The 19,500-nt window shown below is 46.7% G+C and overlaps 2 protein-coding genes and 1 long non-coding RNA gene across 6 annotated transcripts in view; 1 reads left to right on the top strand and 2 right to left on the bottom strand.

Annotated features, from left to right (window-relative positions):
* Ddc (dopa decarboxylase) overlaps positions 1-8,312 on the bottom strand; it is a 63,763-nt gene extending 55,451 nt beyond the window's left edge. The window contains exon 1 of one of the 3 annotated variants that reach the window (XM_010624879.3): positions 8,159-8,240. Coding sequence is in view for 1 of the 3 variants with exons in the window: in XM_010624875.3 (XP_010623177.1) it covers positions 8,159-8,280 (122 nt within the window). In the remaining 2 variants the exon portion in view is untranslated. Of the gene's footprint in view, positions 1-8,158 lie in introns of all 3 variants that reach the window. The other 2 variants (XM_010624875.3, XM_010624877.3) reach the window with 2 other exon arrangements.
* A 2,212-nt stretch (positions 8,313-10,524) lies between these two features.
* On the top strand, positions 10,525-13,160 carry LOC104862701. The gene is made up of 3 exons (XR_780410.2): positions 10,525-10,899; positions 10,991-11,272; positions 13,085-13,160. It is a non-coding gene; the product is annotated as an uncharacterized LOC104862701 (long non-coding RNA).
* The window catches only part of Grb10 (growth factor receptor bound protein 10), a 59,388-nt gene continuing 52,081 nt past the window's right edge, over positions 12,194-19,500 (bottom strand). For both annotated transcript variants that reach the window (XM_033764935.1, XM_033764934.1), the window contains 2 exons: positions 17,172-17,265; positions 12,194-14,922 (listed from right to left, as the gene is read on the bottom strand). In XM_033764935.1, the coding sequence (XP_033620826.1) occupies positions 14,776-14,922; positions 17,172-17,265 (241 nt within the window). In that variant the 3' untranslated portion in view covers positions 12,194-14,775. The remainder of the gene's footprint in view (positions 14,923-17,171; positions 17,266-19,500) is intronic.

Consider the following 19,500-nt stretch of genomic DNA (forward strand, 5'->3'; position numbering starts at 1 on the left):
ATAACATAAGACTGATAGGAATTCATGAAAAAACAGGAGAAAACACAAATGATATAAAAAAGCTCTTCACAGAATTAATGACAGAAAACTTCCCAAACAGAAGGGAAGAATTAGACATACAGATAAGTGAGGCATATAGAACCCCAACTAGCCACGATCAAAAAAAATCTACACCTAGACATATAATAATCAAGATTCCAGAAATCCAACAGAAAAACAAAATACTACAAGCAGTAAGAGAAAAGAAACAAATCACATGCAAAGGGAAGCCCATTAGAATCACAGCAGACTTTTCAACACAAACCCTTAGGTCAAGGAGAGCTTGGAGTGAGGTATTCCAAGTCCTAAAAGAAAAGAATCTCCAACCTAGACTGTTGTATCCTGCAAAACTCTCCCTCAAAATAGATGGGGAAATAAAATACTTCCACGACAAAGAGCACCTGAGAAATTTCATGAACACCAAACCAGCACTGCAAGGAACTCTAAACAATATCCTAGAAAAGGACAACGAAGTTCACAATAACATGAGGCCCAACAGACCAAATCAAATAGGCAAGGCAAGAAACTAAAAGGAGATGGGAGAAAAAGTAAAAAGAGTCAACAAAAGGACAATAGCATGACAAGAATAAGTCAAAATATATCCGTTCTAACCATGAATATTAATGGCCTCAATTCACCAATCAAGAGAAACAGATTGGCAGAATGGATTAAGAAGCAAAATCCAACAATATGTTGTATACAAGAAACACACCTAGTGCAAAAGGAAGTCCATAGACTGAAAGTGAAAGGATGGAAAACAATTCTCCATGCGTCAGGAGTCCAGAAAAAAGCAGGGGTAGCAATCTTATTCTCAGATAAAGTAAATTTCAAACCAAAACTCATTAAGAGAGACAAAGAAGGACACTACATCCTTGTAAAGGGAACAATTCAAGAGGAAGAGCTGACAATCATAAACATATATGCACCAAATATAAATGCCCCCAACTATATAAAACAAATATTAAGTAACATGAAAAACCAAATAAGCACTAATACAATTGTAGTGGGGGATTTAAATACCCCACTATCACAAATTGACAGATCTACTAGGCAGAAAATCAACAATGAAATAATAGAACTGAACCAAGCTTTGGAACACATGGACTTAATAGATGTTTATAGAGTATTCCACCCCCAAAAACCAGAATATACATTCTTTTCGGCTGCACATGGATCATTCTCCAAAATAGACCACATACTGGCTCACAAAACAGGTCTAAATAAATGCAAAAAAATTGAAGTCATCCCCTGTTTATTATCAGATCATAGTGCAATCAAACTAGACATCAATAGCACAAGAAACTATAGAAACTTCACAAGCACATGGAAACTGAACAACACTCTCCTAAACAATCAATGGATTACAGAGGAAATTAAAGAAGAAATTAGACAGTTTTTACAAATAAATGAGAATGCCAATACAACATACAGGAATCTTTGGGACACAATGAAAGCAGTTCTACGTGGAAAATTCATAACATTGAATGCCCACACTAGGAAAACAGAGCGGGCTCAAATAAACAACTTAACGATGAAACTTAGACTCCTAGAAAAACAAGAGCAAGAAAAACCCAAAGCTCGAACAAGAGAGGAAATTATAAAGATCCGAGCAGAAATCAATGCAATTGAAATTAAGAAAACGATACAAAAAATAAATGAAACAAAGAGCTGGTTTTTTGAAAGAATAAATAAAATTGACAAACCCTTAGCTAATCTTATCAAAAAAAGGAAAGAAAAGGCTCAGATCCATGCAATTAGGAATGAAAAAGGCGAAGTCACAACAGATCCGAAAGAAATCCAGAGGATCATGAACACCTACTTTGAGAACCTGTACTCTAATAAAATGGAAAACACAGAAGAAATGGACAGATTTCTAGATACTTATGAATTACCAAAGTTGAACGAAGAAGATAAAAACATTTTAAACACCCCAATCACAATCAGTGAAATTGAAAATGTAATTAAAAACTTACCAACAAAGAAAAGCCCAGGCCCTGATGGATTCACTGCTGAATTTTACAAGACATTTAGAGAAGAACTACTACCATTACTCTTCAAACTTTTCAATGAAATTGAAAGAGAAGCTATACTTCCAAATTCATTCCTGGAAGCAAGTATCACTCTGATTCCCAAACCAGAGAAAGATACAACCAAAAAGGAGAACTACAGACCAATCTCCTTAATGAATATAGATGCAAAAATCCTTAATAAGATACTAGCAAACAGAATACAGAGGATTATTAAGAAGATCATCCATCATGACCAAGTCGGATTTATTCCAGAGATGCAAGGGTGGTTCAACATACGAAAGTCAGTGAATGTAATACATTATATTAACAAAGTCAAGGACAAAAACCATATGATCCTCTCAATAGATGCAGAAAAAGCATTTGATAAAATTCAACACCCATTCATGATAAAAACCCTGCAAAAAATTGGAATAGATGGTCTATACCTCAATTTAATAAAGGCTATTTATGAAAAACCATCAGCCAACATCATATTGAATGGCCAAAAACTGAAAACCTTCATGTTAAAATCAGGAACAAGACAAGGATGCCCACTATCGCCACTTCTCTTCAATATAGTTCTGGAAACATTAGCCACAGCAATTAGACAAGAGAAAGAAATTAAAGCAATAAAGATAGGAAAGGAAGAAGTTAAACTATCATTATTTGCTGATGATATGATACTCTACATTGAAGATCCAAAAAACTCCACCAAAAAACTTCTAGACTTAATTGACAGATTCAGTAAAGTATCTGGATACAAGGTGAATACCCAAAAATCAATAGCCTTTCTATACACAAATAACAGACAGACAGAAAGAGAAATAAGGGAAAAAATTCCTTTTACAATAGCATCCAAAAAAATGAAGTATCTAGGAATCAATCTAACAAAAGAAACAAAAGATCTCTACACTGAAAACTACAGCACTCTGAAAAAAGAAATCGAAGAGGATATAAAAAAATGGAAAGATATCCCCTGCTCCTGGGTAGGAAGAATCAACATAGTGAAAATGGCCATACTACCGAAACTGCTATATACATTCAATGCAATGCCAATTGAAATTCCAACACTATATTTCACAGAACTAGAAAAAAGAATCCAAAAATTCATTTGGAACCACAAGAGACCTAGAATAGCAAAAGCCATTATAGGCAACAGTCACATGGCACCAGGTGTAACAATTCCCAATTTGAAACTATACTACAAAGCCACTGTGATAAAATCAGCATGGTACTGGCAAAGAAATAGGCCTGAGGATCAATGGAACAGACTGGAAGACACAAAAACAAATGCAGATGTACTCAGCTACCTCATCTTCGACAAAGGAGCTCACCATCCTCAGTGGAGGAAAGATAGCCTCTTTAATAAATGGTGTTGGAAAAACTGGATATCAACCTGTCACAGATTAAAATTAGACCCTTATCTTTCGCCATGCACTAAATTAAAATCCAAATGGATTAAAGATCTAAATATTAAAACAGAAACATTAAACTTGCTGGAAAGTAAGTTAGGCAGAACTCTGGAAGACATTGGTATAGGAAAAGACTTTATGAACAAATCCTCAGTAGCACGGGAACTAGCAGAAAGAATCAACAACTGGGATCTCATCTTACTAAAAAGCTTCTGTACTTCAAAAGAAACCATTAGCAGAACTAAGAGACAATCTACAATGTGGGAAAAAATTTTTACCAGCTGTACCTCAGACAAAGGACTATTATCAAGGATATATAAAGAACTCAAAACAATCAGTCCCCCCAAATATAAAGACCCGATCCAAAAATGGGCATCCGAAATGAACAGACATTTCTCATACAAAGAAGTGAAAGCAGCAAGAAAATATATGAAAAAATGTTCCACATCACTGGTCATTCGAGAGATGCAGATGAAAACAACACTGAGATTCCACCTCACCCCACAAAGAATGGCTGCTATCAAGAAATCACACAATAACAAATGTTGGCGGGGTTGTGGGGAGAAAGGAACCCTCCTCCATTGTTGGTGGGAGTGCAGACTAGTGCAACCACTATGGAAATCAATATGGAGATACCTCAAAGAGCTTGGACTGGAGGTTCCATTTGACCCAGCCATCCCTCTGTTGGGTATCTTTCCAAGAGAACTAAAAGAATCATATCACAGAGAAGTATGTGCACCCATGTTTATAGCGGCACAGTTTGTAATAGCTAAATCTTGGAAACAACCTATTTGCCCATCCGTTGGAAACTGGATAAAGAAGTTGTGGTTTTTCTATAAAATGGAATATTACTCAGCCATAAAGAGCGAGAGAATAGATTCATTCATAGGAAAATGGATACATATTGAAGATATACTCCTAAGTGAAATAAATAAGTCCCACATGTGTAAATACCAAATAGTTTCCCTGGTGTGAATATTCTGCAACAATGCATAAGATTCTAATAAGATTACTGACATTTAGAAATGGGAGGAAAGGAGCTAAAGGTGTAGGGAAGGTGTGATACGTAGGGGAAGAACAAAAAGGGAAAAGAAAAAAATGTGAGAGAATGAAAAGATGAAAATAAAGTGTTTGTAGATGGGGAGGGGAGGAGGGGGTGAAGGGAGGGCAGGGGTAAGGGGAAAAAATGAGAATCAAGACTTGTCGTAGAGGTACAAGGTCCCAACAATGAATGTAACTGTACTGTATCCCTAAAATGTACCAATAAACTCAATTAAAGCTGAAAAAAAAAAAAGGTGTGGGGTTGTAGCTCTGTGTGAAGGCCTTGGTGTTCAGTCCCTAGTACTGCAATCAATCAATCAATCCATCCATCCATCAGACCTCAGCAGCTACTGTGCTCCTGAGCGGCTGGGCATGAGCAGGAGAGATGGCCCGAGTTTGTAACTGTACTGTATCCCTAAAATGTACCAATAAACTCAATTAAAGCTGAAAAAAAAAAAAGGAGTGGGGTTGTAGCTCTGTGTGAAGGCCTTGGTGTTCAGTCCCTAGTACTGCAATCAATCAATCAATCCATCCATCCATCAGACCTCAGCAGCTACTGTGCTCCTGAGCGGCTGGGCATGAGCAGGAGAGATGGGGCCTGAGTTGTGCCTAAGTAGAAGGAGCCAGAAGGTGGGCGGTGGGGGCCCGCCCACAGGATCCAGTCCCACCAAGGTGTGCTTCCCGCCTCTAGGGGAGCACTGGGCTGGGTGCACCCACCACTGCAACACCAAGATGGGATTTTCACCAGGAACCAAGCCACACGAGCGAAGCTAACCAAATGGCAGAGGACACGAGGGTTCTCCGCAGCTGCTCGAAGACATCCACGGGAACCAAGAACCGAGGAGACAGGATCGAGCACAGTCCTGCCTGAAGAGCTTTGGGTGGGTGAGGAGCAGGCCCACCAGCTCGGGAGAGCAAGCATCTCTGCAGGGCCAGCAAGCATCCAAGGAAGGGGATCTGCTCTGTAGTCAGGAGCACAGCCGTGGCAGTTGCCGGGTGTGTCAGCTACAGGGACAGGCACACAGATGGCTTGGAGAGCTCAGGGACTCCTAGAAACATGGGGAATTGACTCCTGGCCCTTGCAGGTCAGCAGGGAGACATTGAGCTGTTGGGTTCTGCTTGGAAAGAGCAAGGCTGAATCCCTTCCCTACACCATCTCAAGAATTAGATCCTGATGGGTTGGAGTCTTCACTGTAAAAGTTTGTTTATTTAGTTAGTCTTTCTGTACTCAGGATTGGATCCAGGGCCTTTGCACTAAGCTATATCCCCAGTACTTCTAAAAAAATTTTTTTGAGACAGGTTCTAAGTCTATAAAGTGTCCAGGTTGAGTATGAACTTAAAATCCTCCTGCCTCAGCCACCCAGAGAGCTGGGCTTATAGGTGTGTATCACCCTGCGCTGCTGTAAAAGGTAAGTTTCCTAGAAGTCAGAGATTATTTTTATGACATTGGATTGGAAGGATTTCTTAAATGAGTCACTCTTCAGCTGATCATAATAGACTGACAGATTTGAGTATGTTATTAAGAAAGAACTAGAGGGCCGGGGATTTAGCTCAGTGGTTTGGTGGCCTGCCTTGCAAGTGCAAGGACCCGAGTTCAATTCCTGGTACCAAAAAAGAACTAGAAGCTAGACGGCCTTTAAAAGCCTTGATGATAATTATGGGTTCCATCTATAATATGAAAAGACCTGTTTGATATGAAAAAGATAACTCGTAGGAAAAGAGCAGTTGTCATGAACAGACACACAATCTGTCATAAGTACCTGAAAAGATTTTGCAGGCCAATAAGAAAGAAGTTAGATGTTTACTGCTAATGTCTAACCCTGTGATTGAGTTTTATGTACTCGTTGGTATCCTGGTTACCTGATTAAAGTCCTTAAGACTTTTATTTAGCCAATTAATTCTGTGCCTTTCCACACAGACAGTCCCAGGACCTGAGTTGTGAGAGTGTCCTTTCTTCCTGTCCTTGTCCTAACTTCCCAGCCTCATGAGCCCTTGCAGGAAGACATGCTGAATCTCACTTTGTTCCATGAATTCAATCCCAACCTGAACTAGGGCAGAACTTTTCTCACTGAACACAAGCTCAGCGCAGGGCGACACTTTGCTTTAGCTGCTGCATCTTGGTAGGATCTGTTTCCACAGTGCTGTAGGATCCCTGTGTTTTTCACTTCAGTGTGGCCACCTCGCACTAGGTGCCGATAAACCAAGGTGACTGAGTTTCTGGTGAAGATGTGCTGAAGTTTCCCACTCTGATAGTGCAGCTATTTTTTTCTTGGCATCATTATATCAGGATTTCCTTAGCACAGTTAAAGTTCTATGCATGGTTAGAAATATATTCTAGGTGGAGAGAAACCGTAGTCATTTCATACAATAAAATAAATTAAGGCAGGTGTATGCTGGTAATCCTAGCACTCTGGAGGCTCAGGAAGGAGGACTGCAAGTTCAAGCCCAGCCTGGGCAACTTGGTGAGACCTTGTCTCTCTCTGCCTCTCTGTCTCTGTTTCTCTCCCCGCCCCCACACACCCTAAATTACTGAGTCGGTTACTCAAATGACTGTGTGCCTCTCCCTGCTCAGGCTGCATTTGCTGTCCTCAAGCCTCTTTGTCCCTGGGTGACCAGGGTAAAGTGAAGCTGAGGGACAGTACTGCATGCTATGGCTGCTTCCCTTTGTGTGTCATTTGGTCATTTTTAATGTCCAAAAGTTACAGTTTAGGTTCTAAGAGCACCCGCATCACCCTGGCTCCAACATGCTGTGCAGATCCCCACTCTGAGAGCACAGCAGCACAGAAAGCTCTTGGGGCAGCCGCATCAGCACCTGCTCCCAGCTCAGCCCAGACAGCGAGAGCCTGGGGCACTGCTGAGGGGAGAGGCCAGCCTGCGAGGACAGCACTTCCAGACTGGCCCGCCCACAGCAGCTCAGGGCCTCCCACCAGCCTCCGCCCTCTTCCGTCTTGGTTCGCCCACTCGTGAGCTGGGCCGTGGCTACAGAGGCACACTAAGAGTCCTTCTCTAGGCAGAGCCCGGCACAGCCTGACACTTGGGAGCTGCTAGCTCGTGGCTGGTGAGGCCAAGGAGTGGACCTCAGTGTCTGTGGAACCCTTGAGGGACAGTATCCTCAGCACATGAGCTGGCAGGAAGACCCTGACTGCCCAGCTGGCATTGCTCAGGAGAAGCCATGGACGTCAGGAGGAGAGGCCCTCATGGAACCACTGGAGCTACTCAGGCCAAAGATGGGTTCCTGCTCACTGTCACCTCCCACACATGCATCCACCATGTCCATGCCCGTGGCATCCAATCCCATGAGAACCCGGAAAGTCAGGGACCTTCACAGCTCCACTCAGAGGGAAATGCAGAGGCTCAGGGCAGGGGCTGCCCAAGGCCACACAGTGGCACGTGGCAGGCAGAGGGGTACCCGTGTCTCACAGCATTTGCTACAAAGCCGCAGACACATGCACACACCTGTGTGTGCATGCATGTGTGTGGACACTTGCACAATCAGCTCACAATCCACACGGCACTGAACTCTGCTCAGCCCTCAGCAGAAGAGGAAGGCTTCCGCCATAGTGCCTCTCTCATCATGTGGGCTGTTCTGTCCTGGAGGACCAAGTGGCACTGTGTCCAGTCACTTCCACCAGAGAGAGAACAAATGCAGAGACTCACTTGCCAGGAGTTTGAATTACTCCCAGTGCTTTGTCCTGCAGGGGCCTTGCCTGGCACTGGTTCCCAGCAGTGGAGAAGCAGTTGGGCTTGGTGCAGACCGTCTCTGCATCTAGGAGCCTCATGTCTTGCCTGTCTCAGGGAGCGCTGGTTAAGCATTAATCAGGCTGGTGATAAAGGTCATGGCAATCTGGGCTCAAAAGGCACAGCTGTGCCTACACCCTACAGAAGTGCCTTCTGGACAGCCCGCTTTCTCCCAGCCCTGGCACTTCCTCCTTTCTCCTAAACAGCTCTAGTGCCAAGATATAGCCCCGTCAGGTCACCCCATGAGCTCTGGCAGCTGCAGGAAACCCCGCACCCACAACCTCCTGTGCTAGTTGCACCCAGTAAACATGGCTGGGTCTCCAGGGCCAGGGAATCACTGCACCCCAGCCGCTCACCTTCTCCCTCAGAGCCACTGCAGGGACAGTTGAGACGCAGGGGACATTGACAACTTCCCAGAGAAGGCCAAGTCTCAGAGTTTCCTTGCTCCTGGGCCTGGTGCTGAGCGCCTGCACGGAGAAGCTGAAGAGCTGGGCTCTGGGTGCTTGGGCGGGGACTGAGCTGAGGCAGGGGAGGCCATGCATGAGCAGCAGGACTGAGCAGCCATCACCAAGGCTGTGCGTCATGGCAAGCAGCAGCCCAGAGGTCTGTGTGCTCCACCCGGGGTAGGGCAGGGTGGAGGGGGATGAGGGTTCCAGATGTCAGGATTGGGACGTCTAGGAGAGGTGGAGTGACACTGAGGGGACCTGGAGCCTCCACCAGAGCCACAGGACAGAAGAAAGAGGAGGGAAGGGAACGAAGGGGCAGGAGGGAGGGGAGAGGCACACACAGGGCTCCAGGCCTGGCTCCCTGTGCTGGGAGCTGAGGAGGGCACTGAGTGGGCACAGCGTCTGGGACAGTTCTGAGGCTGGAGAGAGCTCAGTGTCATCCAGGTATGGCAGACCAACCCAAAAGGACCACGGGAAGAGGGGGTGCTGCGAGCCATGGCACACATGTACACCCACTGCAAGGGAAGGTGCTGCAGTTCTCCGGGGAGCAGCTGCTTGGGGGTTCCCCGTGTCTCAGACTCGCACTGCTCTCTCTCGTGGGGGGTGTGGATCTGAGAGAGGTGAGTATGCAGCCATCCCCTGTCCTACTACAGGAGGTCAGAGACCCAGGGACATGCTGGAGGGGTGTGTGTGTGTGTGTGCACTCACAGATGGCTGGGGACCAGCGGGACAGTGCTGGCTCTGGCGAGAGGATGCTCAAAACCCTGCTCCGGAGCTGTTTGCAGCTTCAGGCACCAGCGGGGGGAGGTCCTGGTGGCCTCTGGAGGTTGGCATCTTCCTCACAGTATGTACCCTTTTCCTTACAAATATCTTCTTTTGTTAGCATGTTTGTGACACACAATGGATACATCGCGGGTGACTGGTCCACACACAGCCCATCTCGGCCCTTTTTGCCTGTTTACTTTTGCCTCTCTACCCATCCCCAGGCCCACATGCTACCTCTACCAAGTTTATCTGCTCTTTTCCTATCCTCTTTTACTTTGCTCTGTACATTAGTGATGCCTTGGGTTTCTCATATGAAGGAAATCTTCTGATATTCAACCTGATTTATTCCATTAAGCAAGCATTATGGTTTCAAGGTGTGTACATTTTTCTGCACACGACTGAAGTTCACCCTTCTTTATGGCTGAGTAGTTAACCCATTGTGTATGGATTTTCTTTATCTATTACTTGATGGACATATATGCTGTTTCCAATATTCAACTAGCTTGAATTGTGCTGCTGTAAACATGCGTGCATTGCTGATATGATATTTTTGAGTTTAGAGCTCAGAAAGAGATATGGACAGGAAATAAAGCTACAATTTGAAAGTGCTGAGATGAAATTTGAAGCAATGGTACTGGATAAAAGCGCTACAGTGAATGGAGTGCAAGACAGAAAAGTTTACAGAAAACTGTGATGGCTGGGGTGCGGCATAAACTTGATTGGCTTTGGGAGCCACCTCTAAGGCTGGTGATTACCCTTTGGGGTATCTGGGTGGGTAGGGAGGCATGACCATGGCATATGTACCTGCCCCCCTGTGTTTCCTCTGGCGCTGTTCCCCTGCCCTGCTTCCTGCTGTCATGAACTGGACAGATTTGCTCCTGCCACATCCATCTGCCATGATGCTCCCACTTTGGTGCCAGCTGGCCATGGACTGAATCCCCTGAACCATGAGCCACATTAAACCTCCCCTCCTTTAAGTTGTGGGTGTCAGGCACTGTCTCTCTGTGATAGGAAAGCTGAGTAATACAAAAATAGCTAGTGCTGTCGTTCTGACTAGCAGGTCCTCTCCAAGCAGACAAATCTTCACAGGAAGCTGCATCTATGACCAACAGTGGCTCTGTTCACATTTCCTATCTTTCTCTTGTTGGCTGTGAGGCTTACAGGGATTATGGTGAGGCTTAAATATAAAAGATGCAAAGAAGCCTAGATCGCCATCCAACAGAAAAGCAGGATCATGAAAACACGAACCGTGTCCTCTCACCCACCTTATTCTCTGGATCTGGCACCAGGAGACTCTTCACCAATATCAATAGGACCAGGAAGGGGAAATGCCGTGAGTTGGTTCAGGACATGGAGGCAACTACAACAGTACAATTAAAGACCCTGTGGAAAGAGCACTCCAGAGCTGCTGCAGGAAGTGGCGAGAACTATGGGAGGGGTGTGTTTGAAGTGAGTGGAAGCAATCTGAGGGGAATTGATTGTAATGTGTCTTTGCTATAATAAATTTTTAAAAACTTAAAACATTCGCTGTATTTTTCAGACATCCCGTGTCTGTCCATGCAGCAGAGTCCTCAGCGTTCAGCCAGACTCAGAAAGTACAGCAAACCAAAACAAGCGATTATAGTGTACTCTCCACTCTGTCGCAAAGTTCTTACCTGGCCAGCTGTGTCGCCTGCAACATGTGACTGAGCTGCTGTTCAAGTGGAGGGACTTCGGTCTCAGATCTAGAGCCAAGATTTGCGAGCATTGCCTGGACAGGGGACGCTGATATCAAGTGACTTTGTCCTCCTTGGAACTCACTGTACCCAACGTCTCCTGACCAGTAAGTGGGAACAAGGCTGGGTGACAGATGGGACTTTCTGTGACGATGAACATGCTGTCAGGGCCGCCCTGGGTTCCATTCCAGCACCACACACACACACACGCACACACACACTCTGAGAAAATTTCCCCCCTCAGCATGTTCCATGGCTACTGAGAACTCGCTGTGGGACTAGCACCACACTTTCCTTTGTATAGTTAGTTCGAATGTAAGCAGTCACATCCGACTGGTGGAGTCATGCTGCACAGACCACACGTGGGCTTTATGAAGCACGCACGTTCTCGGCAGTCACCCTTGACATCTTCCTGGCAAGCTCCCCAGCTGACTCAGTGCTCCTCCTTCCACCTTATCTTTATGGCAGTGTTACTGGAGATTGAACCCAGGGCCCTCACACTGAGCAATAACCCTAGCCCCTTTCTTATTTTTTGAGACAGGGTCTCATTAAGTAGCTAACTTGCCAATGCTGGGCTTGGACTTGGAATCCTCCTACCTCAGTCTTCAAGAGTGGTGGGATTATATGTGCGTACCATCATGCCCCGCTTCAGTTTATTTGACCAGAAAACCCAAGTTCTTTACACTTTCACTGTCCCACTGCAGGGGGAAAAATGGCACTGGGTTTGTGACATGTGAATGCCATACAGGTTCTGCTGAACCTCGGTGGATGGATGACTCTCAGACACCTGCTGAGCCCCGGGATTCCTGTGAGAGCAGAGGGCATGGGACAGGCCAGTGGTGATGGCCCTCACAGACTGCATTTCCAGCCCTTGGCCGCCAGGCTGAGCTCGCTTGCGTGGGCACAGATGTGGTGGTGTGAGTTACGTCTTAGCTGTGGGCGGCCGGCGAGGATGTTTTTAAACACAGACACAGACTTTCCAAGCAGTAGAAAATGAAGAACACTGTATTCATGTTTATTTCTAATTACAAGAAACAGAACATCAGTCCCTTATTTGTACAAAAATACCTGAAAGTTTACAATTAGGTTCACGAGCCAAAGAGCTATATACAGAATGAAGCAAAGCACACGGAGTAAAGGTTTTGTCTCAGAATCAACACCTTCTGCATTCCCTGAAAATGCGCACACGTCAGGCCACTGCATGGTCACTGGAGCTTGTACTACAACATCACAAATCTACAACGAGCTCGGCCCACCCCCACGCAGGCGCAGTGGGCAGGCAGACGGTCAGGTATTAAGTGCAGAAAGGAGAAGACAAAACAGCTAAGCTGAGGCACATGTTTCTTCAAGATTTACCAAACAAAAACACATTCTGGAATTCTAACACCTATTGACGGGGCTTCCCTACGAGCTGCTAATACCCAAAGCATTTGGTGTTCTCCTTCTCGATTTAGTCCAGGTTGCTACATGGAGTTTTCCTTTAGAAAAAGCACAGGCAGAGATTCAAAAGTCAACAGGCTCCAAAACAACCCTGAGCTGTCCCCTTTACATTCATGTCAATTAAATACAAAAATAAAAGTCAAATGTCCGTCCGTCCCTGCCAGGGGCTGGACGCCCACAGCCCCGGGGACAAGCTCTTGTCGCGTGGAATTCCCAGCCCCCGTGCAAGGCGGCCAGGCGACCAAGGGGAGTGGGGCACCACTTTGGCTGGGGTACAAAAGAATACAGCGACCAGCTACAAATAAACTGAATCAGAGTCAAGCTCTCATCCGCCTTTTAAGTAAAACGCATACTCATAAGTAGGAAATGCTGCACATCCTAGCTGTCTCCCGGATGGGCGTTCGAGGCTATGCACTGTGGGGACTGGTCTACGTAAACAGAAAACAATCTTCTAGAATTTTTTTTTTTCCTTTTTAAAGATCTCACGTCCACCCAAAGACAAGGGTGCAGTGGCAGCCCTGACAGCCCCGTCCCTAACACACGGATGGGTGGAGGTGCGCACGCTACCAGGCGGGAACGCAGCAGAGCTCGGAGCCAACAGTTGGGACGACTAAGCGGCTGCAAAGGAGGAAATGCCACCAGCACAGATGGTCAACAGCACGTTTGCTAAAGAGGATTCTTCACTTGTATACGCAGACATTGCACGGACACGACTGGAGTGTGGGCTGTAAACTAAGATACAGTGTTTCTACACCAGACTCACGGGCAGCTGGTCTGTCACCGGCGCCGAACTACGCACGTCACTGTCACAGGCGGCACAGGGGCAGGGCCAGGAGACGTTGGGGGTGGAGCTGGGAGCACATTGGGAGCAGGGGCTGGGATCACGCAGGGGCGGGGCCGGGCACGTTGGGGGAGGGGCTGGGGCATGTTGGGGAGAGCCAGGCGATCCAGTACTGGCTGTCACAGGAGCCGGTCAGGCATGACCACGGGGAAGACGGTGATCCGCCTGGCACAGTAGTCTACTGCTGCTCCAGGGGGTCCTGCGGTCACCTCACAGCTGGTACCTCAGCTCAGGGGACATGACGAAGGACCCCGGGAGTCCTCAAGCCCTGTGAGGTGCCTGCCTGGGAGTCATGATACAGGGGCCACCAAGCAGAGGCCTTTTAAAAATGTGCCAGCCTGGACCTGTGCCCCGGGCCATGTTTGCTGGCCTTCATCACCATGGAAACCCACAGGATGTAGCACCCAGCCAACCGGGTACCACTTCCTTTTCAAATTCTTGAACCGCTGGGGAGACCATCGGGAAATGATGAGGGCCACTGCAGAGGCCACAGAAACACGGGGCCAGGTTCTGTGTGGGCTGCTCAGTGCCCACTGTGTCCCCCAGGCTGGCCTGCACCCCTCGTGGCACCCTGTGCCAGGCTGTGTGGGGACCACGCACTTCCCAACATGTGACGTCTCTAGCGCCACAAGGAACAAGACACCTAATGACAGGAGGGCTAGACGGCTGCGCACGGCAGTGACCAGGGCTGTGGCGGCGAGACTGAGTCCACAAGACGGCCGAGTGCCGACCACAGCAGACACCTTTTATTAAAAAAAAAAGCTTTTCAAGTATACCGGGAAGGGCAAGGGGAAATTTGCAATTGGGAGCTGAATCCACACAGTGACAACCTGCAAGGGGTATGGCCCATCCTCTGGGGACCTTCTCCAGCCTGCAGTCTGCCAAATGGAAACGCTTCCTGTCTCACACACGCAAGGAAAAGCCACACCCCTCCACCATAGCTGAGTACAATACGGACAACACAAGGAGGAGTGCAGAAGTGATCAATACAAAAAAGTAAACATAGCAGTTGTAATTGTCAAGATTATCCCAGGGCAAGAGTTCGCTTCCGCTTCCTCCGCTCTATCTCCTTCTAGGGGCCTAGCCAAGACGCTCCTTCCAGTTTCTTCCGGGCTTGCTCGGGACCCCTTGAGCCCTCCCTGGGGTACAAGGGGGCATCGAGGTCCGCAGCCAGCAAGCTGCCATGAATTCCACCTAACTAGCTGCTCTTGGCCATTGGCACTGCAGGAACGCGCATAGCCATGCGAGTCCCGAGGTGCAGGGTGGGTGTGTCCTCCTCTCTTCCTTTCAGTGTCCGCTTCCTGTGGTGTCGCCGGCAGGCGTCTGAGGTCATAAGGCCACACGGATGCAGTGATGCTTCAGTCTGCAAGGCAGCGCTCCCTTGTTGAGCTGGTAGAAGTCAACCAGCTGGATCAGGTCAGAGAACCTGGTGTTCCCATCGTCCAGGGTGAAGAAGATCCGCCCGTCATCCTCGTACTGCAGGGACACAAGAGCACACTGGCCAGGTTAGAGTCCGCTCACCCTACATGCAGGGCACCCCAGACTCGGGGCCTGGGTGTGGGCACGCACAACCCCCAGGATGGACAACTGTCACCTGACTAGGAAGGACCGATGATGTCGCAGAGGGAAAGCAACTCTCCCAGTTCCCCCAGTTTTCTTGGACTACCTGGTGGATGTCTTCATTAGGACAGGAACTCTGCACTGTGCCCCAGAGCTATATTTATTTATTTTGGCATTGGAAAATGAATCCAGAGAGCATTGAGCCACATCCTCATGTCTTATTTTTATTTTTGAGACAAAGTCTCTCTTGCTAAGTGACCAGGCTGGCCTTGAACTCATGATCTTTCTGCCTCAGCCTCCCAAAGAGCTGAGATTGTAGTTGTATACCACTGTGCACAGCTAGATTTACAATCCTTCTCTTTTTATCTTTTTAAACGGACACATAAAAACGTAAGAATTATATATATTTTATACATGGAGGTTTCACGTAGTGTTTTGCTACGTGTACTCAGTGTAGAAAGTTTTAAGTCAGCTAAAATATGCCTAGCTCCTCAAACATCAGTTCTGGATGGGAAAACCTTGAAAATCCTTCCTTCTACTTTTTGGACTACACAGTGAAGAACTATTTTCTGCAGTATCCCTGATGTGTAACAGCATGCAGCCTCTCCTATCTAAATACAGTTGAGTATTGTTCAGTCAATGGCTCCCCTTCTGCCCTCTAATTTTATTGTATTTTTCTAATGTTACTGTATATAAGTTTTTGAGTTTGTGGGTTTATTGTAACCTTGTAGAATTTTACAAGAAAATTTAGTGTTCAGGTCAAGTGTCAGTGCACAGTAAGTACTGGGATGCAGGAGAAGCAACAGGTCCAGGCCTCGAAGCAGCCCAGAGCCTTTCGCCTGGCAGCCATGAAGCCAGGGCATGGTGGACACTGCAGGAACTGAGCTCACTTCCAGGGAAGGTAGGGGAGATGGCAGGGACAAATCTGTCATCCGCTTTACCCAGCAGGGCCCTTCCGGAGAATGGATCACACACACTGCCCACAATGGAAACTTCCCCATTTTATCGTTTTTAATCCGAGAGCATCTTAGCATTTGCTTCTGCAACACAGTGCATCAGAAAAGCACCGGAGAGTGCAGACTGCTCCCAAGTGACAATCTCCAGCTTGCACATATGGCAGAGCCCGGGAGCTGGAGTTCGGCCTGAACCAGATTCCGCTCCTTTCCCTGAATGTGCTGTGGGCAAGTGCTCATTTTCCTCCTCTAGGAAAGGCTCATGTAGGCACACATGAGAAGCACACGTGGGAAACAAGGGAAGGCGCGACAGGAGGCGCCTGGAGCTCGGTCCCCAGCTTCTTGGAAGCTAACTACACATTCTGTCCCAGCCCATGGCTTCCAATGGCTGCAATGGTGCTCGCGGATGCAGGGAGCTTTTGGGGACCCAGGGTTCCTGCAAAGTAACCATGTGAGATGGCTGCCACTGGTCTGTCAGGGCTTTACAGATCTTTTCCTCGACAGTGTGTGCTCCGAGTCTGAGAGGGGATTGTGTGGCGACTTCCTGCCTCTGAGTTCTGCAGGAAGAACTCCATGACAGCTATCAGTGCCTGCAGAATTTACCAGTGTGCGGTGTGAAGCGCTTGGTATAGACTCTGGGCATCATATCCCCAAATGCAAGGGGAATTCCCGGAGAACACCCAAGTCAGGAAATAGAATTTGAATTTGGCAAACTGAGCAGGAGTTCACACGCAAGAGACAGTCTAATAGTAACTGCTCTGTGAACAGCAAGAATCTGGTTTCTGATCCAACCACCAGGTGAAAGGAAGAACACAATTTTTCTCCAGGGCCATGAGTGAGTTTCTGCCCAATGTTCTTGACAGCAAACCGGCCACAGGGCTCCTGTCTTCCCATCTACATGTACTCAGGGGCCTGTGGCCCTTGGTGACCATCACCTTCCACGTCTTCCTGAGCCCCCCACCCTGGGTCCTCCTGGATGGGTGACATCTCTGTTATGCTCGAGAGCTAACTCATGGGCAGAATCCAAGGCATACCAGGCCTTGGCATGGAACCACCACACTCAGCAGCATTTCCAGGTAGACCCCGCTCCCAAGTTCAAAGAACAACTCTTAAAACTTGGGAAATCTCCTCTGTAAGCTCAAAGGTACCCCATGAGTTGGTAACTTGGAAACTGCACTGAAATGCACAGGTGAGGGAGCTGTCAGTACTTACAGGTAAGATCTGGAAATTTTTAATCTTCTGGTGATGACACAGTGTGAGGACAAAGGCCTTTGGGTTACTCTGACTATCACGGAGGAGAAAGAGCCTGGGGATGAAAAATCATCAACAGGACGTTAGTGCTTCTTACATCCCAAGTGTAGTGATACACACACACACACGCATGCTTCTAAGCCCTGCCTCGCAAGTTGTAATACACGGATGATCAAAATGTATGGTGAAGCCCCTCAAAACCCTGTCCCTCACTTTGAACATGCTCATCCCTTCATTGTGGACACTTCCTGCAGCAGCTCTGGAGTCCTCTTCCCTGAGTACCTTTATGAGGTGTCATCGAAAGTATGGCGAACACAGCTGTTCACTGCCATCCCATGGGAAGGCAGCTGGTAACAACACAGTGCTGTGTCCTCTCCACCTTATTCACCAGACCTGGCACTGTGTGGTCCTGGATCTTCGTGAAAATGACTATGGAAGGTCAGTATTTTGAATCAATTCAGGACATGGAGGCAGCCAGGACAGCACAACTAAAGACCCTCAGGAGAGAGGACTCCAGAGCTGCTGCAGGAAATGCTGGAAGTGAGGGAAAGGATCTTGAGGGTGATTCATAGCAATGTATCTTTTACTGAAGTAAATTAAAAAATTTCAAACATTCACCATGTTGTCTGATCATACCTTGTACTCAGGGGCTTTGGGATCTGAGTGCCTTTAGTGGCAACAGCAGACAGTACCTGCTCTGTCATTTGGAGTGTCCCTCGCCACTGAAAGGAACCAGGGACCCTTCAGCTATGGCTGACTGTGGGGTAAAGAAGGGAAATTACATGGCGAGGCTGGGATATTCTATGCCCGGAAGTCAGGAAGTGTGCAAAATAAGGCTCTGAAAGCACTTGGGGGCTTAAATCAGGGTATCAAGATCACAGAAGCGATGGGTTACAATGCATGAAATACAGCAGGAATTCAGGAATCCGTATAGGTGTTAGGAAGAAATGAGCAGATAAAGGGACAGCAGAGAAGAATCCCAACCAAATAAATCCAACACTGATGGATTTAAACATCAGCATTTGGCAGTTAATCCAGTAGCAGTTGATTAAGGAAGAGATCTTCAAAGAAGACTAAAACGAGCGAAGGAAAGTTTGATGAGAAAGTGAATCTTTCCATAGTCTAAAGCAGCAAAGGAGAACCTTTTAAAGCTTTCAATGATCCAAAGAGCCCACTGTGGCACACACGCCATAGGCTCACCGCCACTGGTCTAGAGTGTTGTACTTTTCATAGATAAATTTTATACAAGGGAAAATATTAGCTAGAGCACCGAAACCAGGTCGAGGCCGACTTTATTGAGTGTTCAAATTCCCACCGCCGGGCATGTGGCGCATGGACCTGAACTTCCTACCAACAGGACTGGGTGACGAGGACACAGAATCACCCTCAGCAGGGCATCGTGTGGTACAAACAGAGCCACATCATGTCCTGTGGAACCAGGTTTCACTCACAAGGTCACGGTCACGAGGACGGGCGGGATGGGTAACCTTCCTTTTGCTAAAAATGACACAACGCAGAGTGCTTGGGACCTCTAAGGATCTGCACAGACACACAACTCCATCAGGGTTGGTCTCCTGAATTTATAGCAAGACTGTGCTTCTGGCACAGGAGCCCTTATATTTAATAATTTGACACTGAAATAAGTGGGCATAAAGGGGCATCAAGCTGTAACTCACTCTTAAATGATTCATGAAAAAGTAGAGAAATAGGAATAAAGGTGACGATCTCTCTGCAGAGTATACTTCTTTTCTTCCTTCAGTAAATGTAAAATAGCAGCCTTTACTGTGTGTCTTATCCAATTCTGTTCAGGTTGGCAAGAAGCTAGAAAGAATCTCTTCAGGAACCCCCAAAAACTTGTAACACTATGGGAGGCTGAGGCAGAAGGATCAAAACTACAAGCCAACCCCGAGCAGCTTAGCAAGACCCTGTCTGAAAAAGACTTTTTTTTTTTTTTTTTTTTTAAAGAAAAGGGCTGGAGATGTAGCTCATTGTGAAGGTCCTGGGTTCAATATCTAGTAGCAAGAAGTCAGAAGAAAAATGAGCAAATATGTATTATTAGATAAGATAAAAAGTTATACATGTGAAAGGAAGAGAAAAAAAATCCTCAAGACCCTAATCCAAAAATAAATCATCTGAGAACGAAGAAATTAGAAACAAAATTTCCATAATTAGCTAAACCACCAGTTTCTAGATTGCATATTAAAATGGAAAGCAGTTAAATAAGCTTGGAAAAGTTCTACTTAAAAGGTAAAACAGTTTTTTTTTTTTTTTTTTAAGAATATAATGTGGG

Source organism: Fukomys damarensis, unplaced genomic scaffold, assembly GCF_012274545.1.
Source record: "Fukomys damarensis isolate Sample0158 unplaced genomic scaffold, DMR_v1.0_HiC HiC_scaffold_17, whole genome shotgun sequence".
In the NCBI taxonomy this organism is placed as follows: Eukaryota; Metazoa; Chordata; class Mammalia; order Rodentia; family Bathyergidae; genus Fukomys; species Fukomys damarensis.